Consider the following 19,075-nt stretch of genomic DNA (forward strand, 5'->3'; position numbering starts at 1 on the left):
TTAAGCTTAATCACATTAAAAAAATCAACATTTTAACTTCTACCCCACTTGCTACTTTGTTATTATTGTCATAATTAGCATCTATTCATATTGTGTATTTTGTAATATATTTTGTTACTTTCAATACTTTTGTCTTTCAATTTTTATGCTAGAATTAAAAGCAATTTATTTACCACCATTAAAGTAATACAGTATTCTGTATTTGTCTATATATTTTCCTTTACCAATGAGTTTCATATTTTCTTAAGCCATCGTGTTGATTTTTATCATCATTTCAACTTGAAGAACTTCCTTTATCATTTCTTTCAAGGCAGTTATAGTAGTGATTAACTCCTTCAACCTTTGTTTAGAAAATTCTTTCTCTCTTCATTTTGGGGGGATAATTTTGCCAGGTAAAGTAGCCTTGGTTGGCAGGGGTTTTTTTCTTTCAGTTTGAATATATCATGCAATTCTGTTCTAGCCTACAGACTTTCTGCTGAAAAAAGCCAATGAGAGTCATAAATGTTCCCTCTTATATGACAAGTTGCTTTTCTCTGATTTCAAAATTTTCTGTCTTTGGCTTTTGACAATTTGATTATAACATGTCTCAGTGTGGCTGTTTTTGGAGTCCTCCTGTTTGGTGTTCTCTAGAGTCTTCACGGATCTGTACACATCCATTTCCTTCCCCAGATCTGTGAATTTTCCAGCCTCTATTTCTTTGAGTAAGCTTTCTAGTCCTTTTATTTACTTTTTTTTTTTCTGTCCTTCTGGGACTCCTATAATGTGTATATTGCTCTGCTTTATGATATCCTTTAAATCCCTGAACTTTCATTTTCTTTTCTTTTTTTCTTTTTGCTCCTCTGACTGAATTATTTCCAATGATTTCTTTTTGAGTTCACTTGTCTGCTTGATCTCAGGTCATGATCTCACAGTTCATGAGTTTGAGTCGCACATCAGGTGAGCTCAAGCCCCACTTCAGGTGAGCTTGTGTCCTGCTTTGGGTGAGCACAAGCCCCGCTTCTGGTGAGCACGAACCCCACGAACCTCACTTCGGGTGAGCACAAGCCCCACTTAAGGTAAGACACAAGCCCCGGGTGAGCCCCACCTCCTCTTTCTCTCTCTCTCTCTGTTGCTCACTTGAGCCCTCTTTCTAAAAAAAATTGTTTTAGTAAATAAAACTTCCTCTTAAATTATGTTTTTATCAGCTGTTTGTTACAGTTCTTTTTTAATTTTTGTTTTTATTTTAGAGACACAGAGTGTGCACATGAGCAGGGGTGGGGAAGACAGGGGGGTGGGGAGAGGGAGAGAAAGGGAATGAGAGAGAGAGGAAGAAGAAGAGAGAGAATCCCAAGCAGACTCCTCACTCAGCATGGAGCTTGTTGTGGGACTCAATTCCACAACCCTCAGATCATGACCTGAACCAAAATCAAGAGTCAGACGCTTAACCTACTGAGCCACTCAGGCGTCCCTCCTTATATTTCTAATAGTTTAAATGTGTTTGGCAGTCATGTTGGTATTAAAAAAAAGTACTGAAATAATTCATAGGAAATTGCAAATATAACATAAAAAGGTCATATATACTTTTCACTGAGTTTCTCCCCTTTGATACAGAAGAGTGTCACAACCAGGACATCGACACTGAAACAATGTGAAGAGTTCTATGCCATTTTATCATGTGTAGATTTCTGTAACCACCACCACAATCAAGATAGAGGACTATGCTATCACCACAAAGATCTCATTCATACCACCCCTCTATATAGTCACTCCACCATTCCTAACCCCTGGCAACCACTAATATCTTTTCCATCTCTAATACTGTCATTTCAAAAATGTTACACAAACAGAATCATATGGTCTCTAACCTTTTGATATTGCTTTTTTCACTCACCTTAATGTCCTTGAGATCCTGCTAAGTTGTTTTGTGGCTCGATGTTTCGTCCCTTTTTGATGCTAATACATAATATGGACTTAACACAGTTTAACCTTTCACCTATTGAGGAACACTTTGGTTGCTTCCAGTTTTTAGCTATTAGAAATAAAGCTTCTGTAATTATTTATGTACAGATTTTTATGCAGACATACATTTTCATTTCTCTGGGATAAATATCCAGAACCCTAATTGCTAAGTCATACCATTTGCTTAGTTTTTTAAAGAAACTACTTGTTTTCCAGACTTGCTGTACAATTTTACACTCCTATCAGAAATGTATGAAAGATCTAGTTTCTCTGCGTCCTCATTAACATTTGGCATGGTCCCTATTTTTCAAATTTTAGCTGTTCTGATAGGTCTGTAATGATCTCTTGGGGGTCTTAATTTGCATTCCTCTAATGCCTACTAATGTTAAACATCTTTTCATGGGCTTATCTGCTATTCATATATCCTGTTCAGTGAAATGTCTCTTCATCTTTTGCCCATTCTCTAACTGGATTGTTGAGTAATTAGAGTTCTTTATATATTCTAGATGAGTCTCTTATCAGATATATGGTCTATAAATATTTTCTCCCAGTTTATAGCATGTCTTTTCATACTCTTAACAGGATCTTTTCTAAATTAAGATTTTTTTTTTTTTTTTTTTAGCTTTGATGAGGTCCAATTTATGGATTTCTTTTATGGATCACATTTTTGGTATCACGTTTAAGAATTCCTCCCCAAGTCCTAAAGATGTTCTATATTTTCTCCTAAAAAGTTTCATAGTTTTATATTTTATATTTAAGTCTACGACCCATTTAGGAGTGATTTTTGTATAAAATGTGAGGTTTAGCTTGAGGTCATTTTTTTGTCTATGTATGTCTAATTTTCCAGCATCATATGTTGAAAAGACTGTCTTTCATCTATGCAATTGCTTTTGCCTCTCTGTCAAAAATTAGTTGGCCATACATGTGTGAGTTCTCTTTTCTGTTTGATTGATCTGTGTATCTGTCTCATCACCAATACCACACAGTCTTCAAATTGAATATACTGGTTCCTTTCATGTTATTCTCCAAAATTATATTTTTTAATTTTTTTTAAATTTATTTATTTTTAGATAGAGAGCATGAGTGGGAGAGGGGCAGAGAGAAGGGACAGAAAATCCCAAGCAGGCTCTGTGCCATCAACTCAGAGCCTGATGAGGGGCTCAAACTCACGAACCATGAGATCATGACCTAAGCTGAAATCAAGAGTTGAATGCTTAACCGAATGAACCACCCAGGCGCCACTTCTTGGAAATTATTTTAACTCTTCTAGCTCCTTTGCCTTTTAGAAAATTTATATTTACATAAATATATTTAATATATATTTTATACGTATATACATAAGTCAGCATGTTGTACAGTTTAATATATATGTGATTTTATTCATGAATTATACCTTAATAAAGCTGGGGAAAAAGGTTAGGGAGAAAAAAGACCAAAAGCTTGATAGAAAAAGGGGAAAGGACATGAAGAGATAACTATTAAAAGATATAAAAACGGCCTTAAACATATTCAAACATGTTCAAATTCATTCAAAATTAGAAAAATACAACTTAAACAAAAGTAAGATGCCACTTCTTACCTATTTGGTGAAAATTAAAATTTATGAAATGGTAACATAACTCTGTTACTTACAGTGTGGGAAAATAGGCACTCTAATACATTGCTAGTGGGAATGCAACTGGCAAAACCCTTCTGAAGGGGACTTTGGCAATATCAAACAAAGCTACATATGCAGTTAGCTTTGGGCACTGCCTTCCCATTTTGGAGGAACTTGCCTCCACAAAAATACATATGTGTAAGATTATTTGTTGATGTATGGGTGTAATTTCAAAATAATGTAAACAACTGAAAAGCCCACACATAGGAGAGTGATTAAATAAATTACATCCACAATATGGATACTATGCACCAGTAAAAGAGAGAGAGAGAATGAGGAAGATTTCATTGACCTGCTATGGAAATAATTTATAGGATGTAACTTTAAAAAGGAAAGTGGAAAATGTTATGCTACCTTTACATAATAAAGAAGAGGCTATAAGAAAATATACATGTATCTGTTAATTTGTGTAGGAAGAAATACAGGAAAAATAAACTTGAGTACTATTAAGATTGGTGGTTGGTAACTGGATGGAAAGAAGTAGGACACAGGAACAGATTAAAGGCTCAAGGAGGTGTACTTTTGGGTACATTTTTGGGATAGTACTGAGTTTTAGAATCATGGTAATATTTCACATGTCCCCCAAATATTCATCATCATCCAAAATGTGAGGGAAAACCCAAAATTAGATACAAATAGTAACATATGAACTTAACTGTATCCAAAAGGAATAATATCATCAGAGTGGATAGATCTAGATAGAGAAGTACTAACTGAAATAATTTTGGAAAACATTATTTTGACCTCATACCATTCTCCAGTTCATATATCTGTTTTTCTTTTCTTTTAAAAAAATTTTTTTTAACATTTATTTATTTTTGAGAGAGAGAGAGAGAGAGACAGAGCATGAACATGGGAGGGGAAGAGGAGACACAGAATACAAAGCAGGCTCCAGGCTCTGAGCTGTCAGCACAGAACCCGGCATGGGGCTTGAACCCACAAACCGTGAGATCATGACCTGAGTTGAAGTTGGACGCTCAACTGACTGAGCCACCCAGGCACCCCCATATACCTGCTTTTCAGAGAGGCATGAATTAGTTATTCTAAAACCACTTTTCATGTTTTCTAGGAATAAACCAATAAACATATCATGAGAAAGAAAGACAGAAAGACAGAAAGAAAGAGAGAGAGAGAGAGAGAGAGAGAGAAAGAAAGAAAGAAAGAAAGAAAGAAAGAAAGAAAGAAAGAAAGAAAAGGACTGAGGGTTTGAAAAGGGCTGTAGAGTACAGAGTAGGGAATGATGCAAAATGCATTCAACAGCAGAGGCCTGTGACCTACCCAGAGATCCACAAACCCCTGTTCCTGAAACCTTTGGTTTCAATGACTCAAAAGAACAATGAATGACAGGAGGGGAAGACTGTCCCATGAGGACTACGACTAGGACTAAAGAAGAAGGTTGTATCTTTTTCTTTCCTTGGGGCTTGATGCTGAGTAACAGTATTGGCAGGACCTCTGAAAGTTTCCTCTCCTTGGTATACTCCTCTATAAAGACAGCAGGAGTTCAGCTAAGCAGCACAATTGTTGTGCTTTGATGAGGGTTACAAAGTAAGGACACTACTGAGAAGACAGAGCAAAACAAGAGTAGGAGGAGGCACAATCAAATAGCAGATGTCATCATGTAATGTTCAGGCTTGGGGCAGCTATCCTTCTGACAGGCAGCAAAGCTTTGAGCTTTGGCCAAACAACTGTGTCGTGGACAAAGATCTGGATCTTGGGGAACGCAACTGAGACAGAAGTGCAGGATCATTAGTTGCTTCAACTGGGCCATGACAATGACAACCCTAGTTATTTTGCCTCCCTTCTGCCCTTTCCTCTATGAAATCAAATGGTCATTGATAAGGTTTAGGGATATTTGTCAAGAACTTCTCTGTTTATAAACATCAAAATGAAAAACTAAGCTTGGATCATGGCTTTTATTCAGGACGACTGGGTATTCAGAGGGTAGCCTGCATTCTCTTGTTATTATCAGCACTTGCTGGGCTATAAAGGGAATCCTGACCTTACATGACATTGTCTTTGGCATCAAACCTATATACACTTCAAAGAATTTTGAGCATATGGTTTTCAGCATATCTTTAAAATCAGGTTAGTCTTATGTAGTCAGTGGAGATGAACAGGAGGAGCTCTTAACCACTTCACAATTTCACAGCAAAATAGAACCCTCCTCGTTTCCAATGTCCTAAATGTAGTCACTTCCCAAGTATGCAGAAATGTTTACTGTGGTTGACAACAAGCAGTTCCAAATGTGGAATAATGTTACCAAGACAACACAGATGGTAATGGATGTTCATGCTATGGTTAACTGGTACATGAAGGAAGTAAACGTGACAGTATTACTTACTGGGTTAAAGATATGGACACAGAGAAACCAGAAAATCTCCCTGAATTTGTAAGAAACACTTCAAATTTTTAACTGCTAGACAGACTGGCATCTTTTGAGAAGGGTGAAGCATAATGTTACTCATATGATCATTAAGCCAAAGTCTTGGGAACTACGAGGACCATGCATTTCTTAATGTTATCTGCAGTGCTGAGAATGCAACCAGTACTGAATCCTTATCTCATGAAAATATACCACATTTCACAGCTTTTATGGCTCATGAGCTTGAACTTGGGAATGAAGCATGACCATGTGGCCTGCAAGTGTCATAACCAGAACCTCTGCCCTATGCATGAATTTCTTACTGTAGATATGGGCTTCAGCAACTGCAGCTTTGACAACTTCCACCAGCTGTTGTACAAGCACTGAGGGAACTGTCTGTTTAATAAACCTGAGCTCCAAAGCTCCTTTGGGAAGCCATATTGTAAAAAAAAAAAAAAAAAAGACAATAAATAAAGGAAAAGAATGTGATTATGGCAGTGATTGTTAAAAGGATCATTGTTGTCTGCCCTCATGCCAGCTGAAGAAAGTTTCAGACTGCACACTTGGATCCTTCTCCAAAACCTGCATATTTCTAAAGGTAGAAAGTGCTGCCTCAGTGTAGATGAGTGTGACCTCCCAGAACACAGTAATGGCACCTCAAGGTGGTGCCAGACAGATATCTACCAGCAAGACAGCACACCTTAAAAAGAACAAGGTTACTGTTAGCAGGACTGGTGTTAAAGCACAGAGAATCAGTGTGTTAAAATCTTTGGAAAGGGCACGAAGGTTGCCTAGAAAGTTATCATTACCTGAATACCAAGAGTGACAGGTTTAGAAACTGTGGCAGTGAATCTAAAGGGATGGTTAAGATCTTCATTAACTGCAAGGCCAAAGATGCAAAATGTGAAAAGCTGTTGACTGAACTGAAAAACATCAAGCACCCAGTTCCCCGTGTGGGACATGTGGTATTGGAATGCACAGTTTTTTGAAGCCACAGACAGAATTGATGACAGGGAGATGAAGGATGGTACCCAAAGTGGTCCACAGAAAATCTATATTAATCAAACCTGCTTAGATAAAACCACTATACTCCATTATGACTACAGCCTGGACAAGTGTCATGGAGGGGTATTTGCAACAATTTTAAGAACTGCCACTATATCTGTCTATACCCTTCCCTATATGTGAATCTAAAGGTTATGGGGACAGTTTGAATAGTGGCCCAGTTCTACGTGTCCCCTCTGTTTCTCAGTATGATAAAAAGCTGACAATACTGATCTGGATCTTGCCTAGCCTTTTACAATTCCTCATTCCTACTATCTATTTATTTGCTTACATGTATAGAAGATGTAAGACCAGTGTCAATTTAAAAATTCATCAGAGAAGCAAGATGAACAAACTTGACAAACATTTGATAATTACCCTCTTTCTGGTAATAAAGCCAAATATGAAGTGACACTAAAAGGACTTTTTAACAATTGGACTCTGTAGTTCTGGTGTCCTTCAAGGTCTATGGAAATAGGAATTTTTCTTTTTTCCATCTGTCTCTTCAAATGTCAAATACTTATTCATTTTTAAATTAAAAGAGGTTAAAGCAGCTCCCTTGGTGAAGCAATCTTTCCTGTTCTGTGCTATCCAGAAATCAGGTCTCCAGAGCTCTGGGGCAATGAGAGGCCTCAAGATGTGATTTTTTTTTTTTTTAATGTTTAAGCTGTTACTGTGAGCTCCCTAACATTTCTGTAGAGAGTTCCTTGGAACAATCTCTGGAACTTACGTTTCAGAGCATCCTGTCTAATCCCCTACTGTAATCTACTTTGTAAATTTTCTCTAATCTTAAGGATTTTTCCTTGGACAAACCAAAGGAGTATATCAGGTGAGAAGCATCTGATTATTAACTCTAGGTGTTGTAGTTGATTCTCATTCCAGCCACTTTGTCCACTTGGCTTTCCTCTTTCTTTGGGCATCATAGTATATGATGCCCTGGCCTCAGACTTGTTCATGACTTAACTGGAGAGACCAAACATCACTTGTTGTATAGTTAAAGAAATGGATTAGACATTCCTACTATGAATGTGACTCTGCAGGCTGGAAATCTTTTCTTTCCCAAAAGGTTCAAATTCTCCTTACTAGCCATTCATTCACTTGTTCATTCATTTTTTTTTTCTATAAACATACATTTAGCACTTAGCAGTAGGTCGAACCATGTAAAATTGAAATTAGGCCTTCTTCACCTATAAAAATGGCAAGTTCACATGGTTCAACCTAATTCTATGTTCAGGCACTATGAAACCTACCTTTGGACTTCTGCTTGTAAATGGAGTTGAGAGTTTTTGATATCTAAAGTTTCTTTTAATCCTGATTTCTCTTAAATCTTCTTATCCTCTGTAACTTCATAAGATTGGCCTTAATTTTCTAGAGCAGATGGTCCCTACTGTTGAGACTTGAAACAGCACTGAGCAAATAACAGAGTAGGATATGCCTGAGGATCCCACGGTCACTTTTTTGGTAGTTACTGTCTTTGTTTCTTCTGAGTCTCAGAAACCTTCAAAGAACAGAAACCCAGGATTTTCTTTGTCTGGTCTTAGAGTAACAATACTGGCAAAATCTGAGCAAGTTGTTGTATGTCACCCTACTTCCCCTACAATCACAGAGTAGAGAGCCTGGAAAGGACACATATAAATAATAACCTAGAATTTATCTATAAGAGATTTAAACAAATCTAATATTCACTGAGGTAATAGGAGTCTATTTCATAGGACAGTGGCTTCACCTCTCTGAATAAGACTTTAAGAATCACAAGTGAATCTGAGAATACTAGAGAGATCCTGCCCAATTCAATGAGAAAAGCCACTAAGCACGCACTACATCCTCTTTCCCTTCCATAGTTCAAGGCATGGTTGGAAAAGACTGGAGATGTTCCCCAACACTCTTCCCAATCCATTAGTGTGGAATAACTCCGGTTCCTGGATGTTCCAGTATTACAGTTTCAAAGAATGGTGGAGGGCTGGTAGCAAAAGCAAGGGTAGACTCCACTGTATCTAGGCCCCTGCTATAGAATCTCTTCTGTGAGCATAATAATGGTGTTTGGGTGTCTGCATCACGCCGAGCCTCTTGCTTTAGTTGGTAGAACTTGTACTGTGTCCAGCCATATACTCCACAGTTGAGCAGACCCTGGGATGATGCTGTTAGAGCCTGGAGGAGATGAAGGGGTGATGGAGCCCATCCTTCAGGTTTTCAGAGATCCAGGGAGTAGTCCCCATTCCCCTTATTTATAAAGCATTGTTACATTTCCTCTATCTCAAACATCAAGATCTGATGTCAGTTTTTTTATATTTTTCTAGCTCTTCCTAATAAACTCACTCTTCACACTGTATCTCGTCATGGATGACAGAGTTGGTCAGATTTCTTGGCATAAACATAAGGAAAATGAACTGGTTTCAATGCCCTCCCTTGTTACTTCCATTTTCCAGGTTAGGCTTGAGAAAACTGCCCTATCAGTATAGTCAGATAGCCCAAAAAGCCTTCTTAAATCTGATAAAAGAGGAAAAGAGAGAATCATTCTATTTCTGCATTCCTCTTTCCCCATTTACCTTGAATAGCTAATTTACCCCATTCAGTTCACTCTGGATGGGACAGAATCATGTACTATCAGTGTTTCACAAAAACATTATCTAGTAGATCTTGTTGTTTTGTTACCTATCCCTTAAAAACTATCAATAAAATGAAGCTGACCAGAGATACATATGCTCTGAAATGCATGGCAGCACTTTCACCAAAGTATCTACCTCAGCTGTGAGGAAAATTTCACATTCTTCATAAATATAAAGAATACATTTTCTCTTTTGCAATGTTGAAATAAATATGCTAAGGCAAAAAAAAAATTGTGCTTACTGAGTAATGGCAGTGTAAGAGAACAGAGTAAGAGGGTATAAAAACAGATGTGGAAGATGTTACCTGGAGAACACAGAGGGCCATGTGAAGCTTCATGTTCTGTGGCTTAGTCAACTTCATGATTATCAGAATGACGGCTGTGAAAACACAAAGTATGAATCTTGTTGACAACCCTGCCCTCTAAGCATAAAATTGTCCAGTATACATGCCTAAGCACTGTGAGAAATAAAGCCATAGGCATAATGAAGACTAGGACTGAGATTAACCAGTTCCATAAACCACTGGGCCTCAGGTCTCCAACTTCTATTCCTCATTGACTAAACTTTGCAGGTTATTAGTGTAGCAATGATGGTAAGGCACACTACAGGAAGATAAGTTACACTTGTTAGCATTTCAGAATTTACCAAGCTTTTTTATAAACATTATCCAATCTGATCCTCACTACACTTTGTGTAGTAGGAAGGGCAGGTGTTAATATCTCTGAGCTCTGTCAGGACATTTCCTCTCTTACTGGATTGCATCTCATGTCTAATTACCATAATTTCTAAAACATAAGAAGAAAAACAAGAAAGTTGGGGAAACTTGAAATATGAGTGGGACAAACACAAGTTCTACAGTTGGACAGGAATTTAACAAGTTGCAGTCACCCTTACTGGTAAGACCACTTTGCTTGATCAGAACCCAATAGCTGCCCTCATCATTACCCAGCTTTTTCCATTAAGATACCCACCTGGGCCCCAGCAGCAAAAGAAGGCCACTGGATAGAAGCGCACTCGCTGTTCCACGATGTGAATCACTGCCCACTGTTCGGTCCCCAGAAAGCCAATCGATTTCACAAACTTCTTATATAGGGTCTGGGTTTGGATGAGTAAGACCTAAACATGGGTACAGCAGTTGAGTAGCTTTGCCTAAGGCTTGGTAAAACTTCCCAGGTGTGGCCTCCTATCATTGTAGAGGGATCACTTCTCTTGGGATCTGACAGCAAGAAAACTCATTCTCCTGTCTTTACCATCTAAGACCAGGCTTCTTCTGAGAGAAAATTATCTTCAGAGTGAACTTCTGCTTGGCCGGGAAATGGACAAATAAACCTGTGTTTATCACATTCCATATATAAACATTACATCAACACTCAGGCTTTTTTTTTTTTCCTGACTGAGGCTAATCACCATATATGCATGGGAAGTTAAAGTTAAGATCTACCCAGACCCTCTTAAAACACTTTACTAGAGATTGTGTTAGAAAGCATTCTGTACTTAATACCCTTAAAATAAATATTTGAGCACTGTGGCTGGGCTTAAATTCTCAACTCTAAGAAAAAAAAAAATTTAGGAAGTCTTATTGTCCTTAGATGGAAAATACCATTTTCCCCTTCTTTTTGGGGGTTGTCTGAATAAGGTTAAGCTCATGGAATACAAATCAGTTTAGATTTCCAAAGTGCTTTTTGTGGGGAGTAAATTAAGTAATAATCTTGGTAACAAATCTGACCAAATCTAAAATTTTCCCAAATAATCCAGACCCACTCTCTAAGTGAACAAGTCAATTATTTAATTAAGTTTAGCCATGTAGTTTCCTTTCCCCACAGACACTGGAATCAAAAGGCGGCTTTTATTTATTTGGGAATATTTTCATCTACTAGAATCAGTTCTGATTCTGAATGCCCACTGAAGCATAGGCTATTCTAAAGAAGCAAGATTCTCCAGGATGCCAGGCTCTGGGATACCTGACTCTCTTGTCAATTAGTTCTAAACGTAGATTATCAAAACCATCTTAATATAAAGTAACCATTTCGCCCTCTTTACATAGTTGCTGATTTGAACTAAGCTATCCCCCTAACTTATTTTTAAATTGTCAAAGGAAATTCTCTGCAGTTATACTTGGTTCACATGTTCCAGCTGTGCTAGCAAAATAAAACATCTCTGTAGGATAAATTTGGTCTGCAGGCAGATAGTTTGTAATCCTTGAATTAGCATATGAAGAAAGGAAAAAATGATACTGAAAAGTAGATATGGCAAATAAAAAGGCATATTCACTTGTGTACTGATTTTATACTAGGCAGTTACGTGTAAATAACATATTGTCCCATAGCTAATTATTTTAACTGTACATCATTCTGGTGATGTCAAATGAGTATTTAGTAACTGCTTAAGCCACTTAGCACTTTAACCCCAGTCAGACACAGCATATATGCATTTACACCCAATAAATAATTGAGAAAAGAAAACTCCTTTGTTATTTGGAAAATTATCAAATTAAATCAAAGCATATTTCCTATTTCTGGAGTGTTATCCTGTATAAAGGATATACTTGGCACATACTAATCTTCTGGTTTGGTTTTCCATGAGGATCCACAGGAACATATATTAGTTCTAGGGTGAGCATAATTATCACATAATTAATACAGGCTCTTTCCCCATTAATCATTTAATCTTGAGAAATCCAAACACTGAGGTAGTAATTAAAGTATCAATATCTCTTAGCTACTTTCTTAGATCTAGAACTTTAGGAAATGCCTCTCCATCCCATTTTTCCCAGTCCCTAGGAATACTGCTGCATCCCTCCCAATCTTCCCTTTCTGTCCATAAAGGCAGGTAGCACCGTACCACAATAGCAAGGAGGCTGAGGAGAAAGCTGGTCAGGAAAATGGTGATCCCATAAAAATAAAGTGTGGTACAGACTGATGTGTTGACAGAAGGCAGTTCAGCCATGGCTGACGGTGGTGAATACATCAGAATACACCTAGGAAGAGAATCAATGGACAGGAACACTGCTAAAGATACAGAGAGATACCCATTTGGTGCAACAAAATTTACTAAGTATGCAATTTTACTTACCATTTTGCTAACCCTTTCCCATAACCCCTTATTCTTTCTCATAGACACATTATCTTCTAGTATCTTTGTGTTATATTTCTACTTATGTATTTTTGGCCTTGACTACACCTTGCTCTATAGACTACACCAAGGTACCATAGAACCTTGTTCCAAATACAAACAACTTGGCCAGAGTATATGTAGAAAGTCTTTTCCATCTCTATATATGGAAAAGAAAAGGTGTAGTCTACCATGAAAATGATAGATCTGGTCCTTGCTTACCTGTGGCTCTGACTGAAGTTGCGGAAACATTCACTGACATTGCCCAGACAGAATACAGGTATCATCAACAGCAGAGGTATCAGGCTGGGAGGAAAAAAAAAACTTATCACCCTAATATTCAGACATTTTTATTCCCTTCCCCTTTGCAAAATACTCTGTTCTTCTCCTAACTCTATCACTCCACCACTCTCCACAAATATGTGTGTGTGTATATATATACATATATATATATATGCATATATATATGTATATATATGTGTGTATATATATACATATATATTTATATATGTATATATAGATACATATATATACATGTATATATGTATATATATAATTTATATATATATTTTATATATATATAAATTCTTCTATTTATATATATATTTATATATATTATATTATATTATGTTATATATATTATATATATATAAATTCTTCTATTTATATATATATATATAATATATATATATATAAATTCTTCAAGAAAAATACCTCAAAAGCCTTACAAATACTCCTTAACCAATTGCTAAGTGGAGTGAAGAATGCATTTCATACCTAAATTAATGAAATCTAACATTGTCAGAGAGTCTCTGGGAATGGGTCAAAGTGAAAGGAAAAATCTAACAAGGAGTTCTGTGCTCACTTTCTATGACAACGAGGAATAACTTCAATCTCATCAGCCTCTTCCTGGGAGCTTTTTGAAAGCATACATTTAAATAACCAATTACCTATCCAGCTAATTATAGCCAGCTCTCTGTAAGAGGAAAAGACCCAAAAATAAAAGTTAAAAATTCTAACATCAACTCTGATATGACCACTGTTTTAGGTAAAATCCAGACCTTTCCTGGGGTTAATAGTTGTTAAGACTCTCACCCAATGTTATAAAGGTGGGTAAGATTTTGACAGCCTTCTATTACAACTCTTTATGACATAAAAAGGAATTAAAAGTCTAAAGACTTAAAGGCAAATATTTGTTGACAGTCACATAGAGTTGATGGCAAAACTGAAGCTAAAATTCAAAACTGTAACTTCAAACTGCTTGCCTATTCTATCTGGGAATATGGTACCAATGATAATATATTTGTTGCTTCCAAGTCAGTAAAGTTCTATGAGGACCTAGGAGTTATAGAGTCAATGGAAATAAAGGGCACTGTCCTCCTATTTGCTCCAACCTGGACCACAGAATAATGAGAGTCTATGCTTAGCCAGAAAGTAAAGCAAAAACCTTACCTTGACAAAATGATGGCTATTTGACCAACATGACAAGTATAATCTACAACCTGTGAAAAGAATAAATGTGAGTAAAGTCTTAGAATATTGCCAATCATGGGGTGCCTGGGTGGCTCACTCGGTTGAGCGTCTGACTTCAGCTCAGGTCATGATCTCATAGCTCATGAGTTCGAGCCCCGCATCGGGCTCTGTGCTGACAGCTCAGAGCCTGGAGCCTGCTTCTGCTTCTGTCTCTCTCTCTCTCTCTCTCTCTCTGCCCCTAACCCACTTGCATTCTGTCTCTGTCTCTCTCAAAAATAAATAAACATTAAAAAAAAGAATATTGTTGATCATAATATACTAAATATCAGGTCATCACTTACCACTTGATAGAGCAAAAATTCCCAAGAGCTACCTTGGTTGTGTCAAGCAATATTTGCTACAAAATTCAATTAAATAGATAATTCCTTAGCATTGGCAATAAGAGAATTGTGTTAGTATTACTATATTCTAAAAAGTATAACAACAATAGCCACAAAGAGAGCCTGAGGGAAGTAGCTTGATGTATGACTTGGATACAACAAATTCTCTTAAGAAGAAAGGTAAATAAGAAATCACACAGTACTCCTCCATCTTCTTTTTTTTTTTTTTAAATGTTTATTTATTTTTGAGACAGAGAGAGACAGAGCATGAACGGGGGAGGGTCAAAGAGAGAGGGAGACACAGAATCTGAAGCAGGATCCAGGCTCTGAGCTGTCAGCACGGAGCCTGACACGGGGCTTGAACTCACGGACTGTGAGATCATGACCTGAGCCAAAGTCGGACGCTTAACCGACTGAGCCACCCAGGTGCCCCTACTCCTCCATCTTCTAATAATAGTTCAATCCTCTTCTCTTTAGATCCAGGGAGGTGTGGCCTTTTCAGACCTTATGGGTGGAGCAGAAATCTGTGTATAAGATCACCAGCAGAAAACTTAATAAGCCATGATTAGCATAATAGAGGGGGGTCAAATAAGCCCTTCAGATATAACACCTGTCACACTCTAAAAGAAAGTGCATTTCAAAACCCCCCAGTTGTGTTAGACACTGAAAAATAACTTAACAGAAGAATGGTATCTACCCACTAGAAGTTTATGGTAAAAGACTTTGAACAGATCACCTTAAAGTGAGACCAGAATAGAAAACAAGCTTTTTTCTGTTCTGAGGTAAGAGATCATATTATCTTCTAGAATGGCATTGTTAGGGATCAATAAACATGAAGTGAGCAATTAATCAGTAATCAGAGATGGGTAATTGATGTGCCCTAAAAACTATAGATCAGGAACAGCAAATGATTTCAAGTAAGACAGCCAATGCTGACTTTAAGTAAAAGGAGAAATAAGTAAAATTAATCTTTGGTGACCTTTCCCACCCATGTCCCTTCTCTTTTTATTCTATCCTCTATCAATCAGACTAATCTGTGTTTAATTCTTGTTCTTATATTTCTGTCAATGAAGCTCTGATAAAAAACTTACTGATATGGGGTACGTGGGTGGCTCAGTCAGTAGAGTATCCAACTCTTGATCTCAGCTTGGGGCTCCATCTCATGAAGGTTAAGTATCTGATTCTTGATTCTGGCTCAGGTCATAATCTCACGGTGTGTAAGATCAAACCCCGCAGGGCTCTGTGCTGACAGCGCTGAACTTGCTTTGGATTCTCTCCCTTCCTCTCTGCCCCTCCCCTGCTCATGTGTGCACACAAACACACACACACACACACACACACACTCTCTCTCTCTCTCTCTCTCTCTCTCTCTCACTCAAAATAAATATACGTTAAAAAAAAAACCTTACTGATAACAGTTTAGGGCACAAGTCTTGCTAGGATATTTAAAAGAGAATTCAAAATGAAAAAACATTTTCAAGGCTCCTGATATAAAGCTATGACAGAATAAAAGGCAATGGGGTTAAAATTTGGGGCTAGGGTTTGTCTTCTCATGCCATGGCATGAGTTATAAAGTACAGTATGTGCATTTCCATGGACAAAAAACGGCAGAATGCTATATATATATATAAGAGCTAATTTTATGTCTCTCCCTCCCTTTCTTTCAAAGATTAATTTGTTCTCCTGACAGGAAGCCAAGCCTCAGAAAAATATCTCTCCTTGTTCCCATTCTCGGCTTCTGGTCTCATTATGGTAACTTTTTTAGAGAATTCCTCTTTAGCCAAATAACTTTTCCCAAATTGCAGTCTCTTAGCTTGTGAGTGAATGAACCTCACATACCAAACTTGAAATACTACCCATATAAGGCTGTAGAACTTTTTAGACATTCATGTGCTTGAGGGAGAGAAATGAATTATTTTTTTGCAGTATCTTCCAGCTCTAGGATTCTAGGATTATGTAGACAAACACGTAAAAGGACATATATCCATAGCCATTACTAAATTGTAGGGAGCTGAGAAACTATACAAGTTTAAAATACAGAAGATCAATTATAAGCATTGACTTACCAGATGTAAACAAGAGAAAAAAACACCAGAACAGAGTACTGTGTTACACAATATGGTAAACACTAACCACATGTGGTTAAAATTAAAATTAAATTAAATAATTCAGTTTCTCAATCACACCAGCCACATTTCAAGTGCTCAACAGCCACTGGTTAATGGCTACTGAACTGGACAGTGCATGAAATATTTTGATCACTGCAGAAAGTTCTATTGAACAGGGCTTGGATAGACTATAATATCTTGTTCAGGATGCTAACTAAGGAGGTCTCTTCACATTAAGCTTTCAATGATTTCCTCACTGCCCATTCTCCTTCCAGCAAAAAAAGAAAAAAGAGAAAAGTTTTCAAAGCATTCTATGCTCTCAATCTTCTCCAACAACATATATCTAGGACAAGGCTAGAAAAATGCAAGAAGCATATCTTCTTTAGAAACCAGTCAGATGAGGATTTAGAGTATCACAGCATTTTGGAGCTATAAGTGACATTAAAGATCACAGAGACCAACGCTTCATTTTATGGAAAACTGAGACCCAAGAAAAGGAGATGATGTGCTCAAGATCAGAAAGGAGATAAATGATAGAACTGCATCTAGAAGACAGATTTCCTGATTCACCCTCAAATCTCTTTTGACAATGGAATAGTACCATTTACTCATTCAACAAATTTGTATTGAGTTTCATCATGTGCATGACAGTATACCAACTTTCATTTAGTCTACAACTGATCTGTAGGAGCCAGAGAAAGGTATGTAGGGAGGTTTTCCAGATTCAATTACTCCATGATGCTCTTAAACAAAAATTCCTCTTCAAAAAAAAAACAAAAAAAAACCACAACAGGGGCACTCATCTGGCTCATTGGTGGAGTGTGAGACTCTTAACCTTGGGGTTGTAGGTTCAAGCCCCATGCTGGGTGTAGAGATTACCAAAAAATAAAATCTTAAAAAAAACACACAGCATAATGGATACTGTAAGAAATAAGAAAACTGGAATACTTAGTAAGATTTGTATAGGAAGATTAAAATGTATAATGACAGTCAAAGAAATGAAAATGGCTAGGGCGCCTGGGTGGTTCAGTCAGTTAAGGGTCCAACTCTTGATTTTGGCTCAAGTTATCATCTCACAGTTGTGACATTGAGTCTTGTGATGGACTCCATGCTGAGCGTGGAGCCTGCTTAAGATTCTCTCTCTCCCTCTCCCTCTGCCCTTCCCCTGCTCTTTCTCAAAAGAAAAAAAATGAAATGAAAATGGCTAACATCATAAAAATGTCTTCTAAGATCACTTAGTGATATACTGATAGAACCAGAAATAAGAAACTGAGTGTACTATACAATGGAATACTATTCAACACTAAAAAAAGAATGAATTACTTATGTATGCTATGATGGGTAAACTTCAAAAGTATGCTAAGTGAAATAAACCAGATACAACAGGCTACATATTGGATGATTCTACCTATATGAAATGTCCATAGAGTCAGAAAGTACATTAACTGTTGTCTAGTGCAGGGGGCGGGCACGAAATTAACAATAAATGGTCATGAAGAATTTGGGGTGAAGAAAATATTCTAGAACTTATTTATGATCACTATTAGACAAGCTGGTAAGTCTGCTTTAAAAGTCATTGGATTGTACACTCGAAATAATAAATTATCTGATAGGTAAAAATATGCATGCATACACGCACACACACACACAAAATCCAGATGCACTGACTTAGAGTTCTCCTCTCTTTTGTAAGTGTAATACTAGACAATGCCCCAAACTCTCTCTGAACCAAAGGAGGAAAACTATTCCCTGGATCTACCTTGTTTTCTGATGGCCACACATTAACTCCTCTGCCCTTCTGCAAACTGTATCTGTTATCCACACATACTGAAGCAATACAGCCAAGCAGAACACTCTCCCTTTCCAGTACCTGTAGCCCAAATCCCACATTAGCAAACTAAGCACTTTCCCTGACTCTGCCTAAGATCTTATTCTCTACTCTAACAACAATGATGAATTAGCATAGAGCCAATAAGGATTTCCCTTACTTGATGGAACCAGGCAATAATGACAGTACTGTAAATAATGTTTCCTATAATCAAAACCTTTTTATTTTTTTTGGTAGCAAGAGAGAAGAAAAAATCTTGTCAACAGAATGGAAACTCTGTGAGAACATGATTTTTCTTTTATTAACCTCCATGAATTCACCTAGCCAGTGCAGATTGCTTACACTGTTTATCAAGGATATATAGGTTTATTTTAGCATATTGTTCTTAGCTGTTAGCTCTGAATAAAACTCACCAGTGCAAATGTGTTCTGTCCATTCTGGTTGTGTCTCATCCTCAGCTCTTTGTACAGATACCAGATGTAATTGACGGTGTAAAGAGATGAGGAAATGTAGAATATCTAGGTGGAAATCAAAACAACTCATCGTAACTGTCCCACTCTGATTTCGT

The 19,075-nt window shown here is 37.2% G+C and overlaps 1 protein-coding gene across 4 annotated transcripts in view; it reads right to left on the reverse strand.

The window, feature by feature from the left end:
- The window catches only part of TMEM116 (transmembrane protein 116), a 162,400-nt gene that overhangs the window by 73,934 nt on the left and 69,391 nt on the right, over positions 1 to 19,075 (reverse strand). For 3 of the 4 annotated variants that reach the window (XM_042961694.1, XM_007079611.3, XM_015536450.2), the window contains 7 exons: positions 18,921 to 19,025; positions 14,171 to 14,220; positions 12,941 to 13,024; positions 12,449 to 12,584; positions 10,579 to 10,723; positions 9,912 to 9,985; positions 4,748 to 9,149 (listed from right to left, as the gene is read on the reverse strand). In XM_042961694.1, coding sequence (XP_042817628.1) covers positions 8,898 to 9,149; positions 9,912 to 9,985; positions 10,579 to 10,723; positions 12,449 to 12,584; positions 12,941 to 13,024; positions 14,171 to 14,220; positions 18,921 to 19,025 — 846 coding nt within the window. In that variant the 3' untranslated portion in view covers positions 4,748 to 8,897. Of the gene's footprint in view, positions 1 to 4,747; positions 9,150 to 9,911; positions 9,986 to 10,578; positions 10,724 to 12,448; positions 12,585 to 12,940; positions 13,025 to 14,170; positions 14,221 to 18,920; positions 19,026 to 19,075 lie in introns of those variants that run through there. The other variant, XM_042961695.1, reaches the window with a different exon arrangement.

The sequence above is a fragment of the Panthera tigris genome, chromosome D3 (genome assembly GCF_018350195.1).
Source record: "Panthera tigris isolate Pti1 chromosome D3, P.tigris_Pti1_mat1.1, whole genome shotgun sequence".
NCBI classification, from domain to species: domain Eukaryota; kingdom Metazoa; phylum Chordata; class Mammalia; order Carnivora; family Felidae; genus Panthera; species Panthera tigris.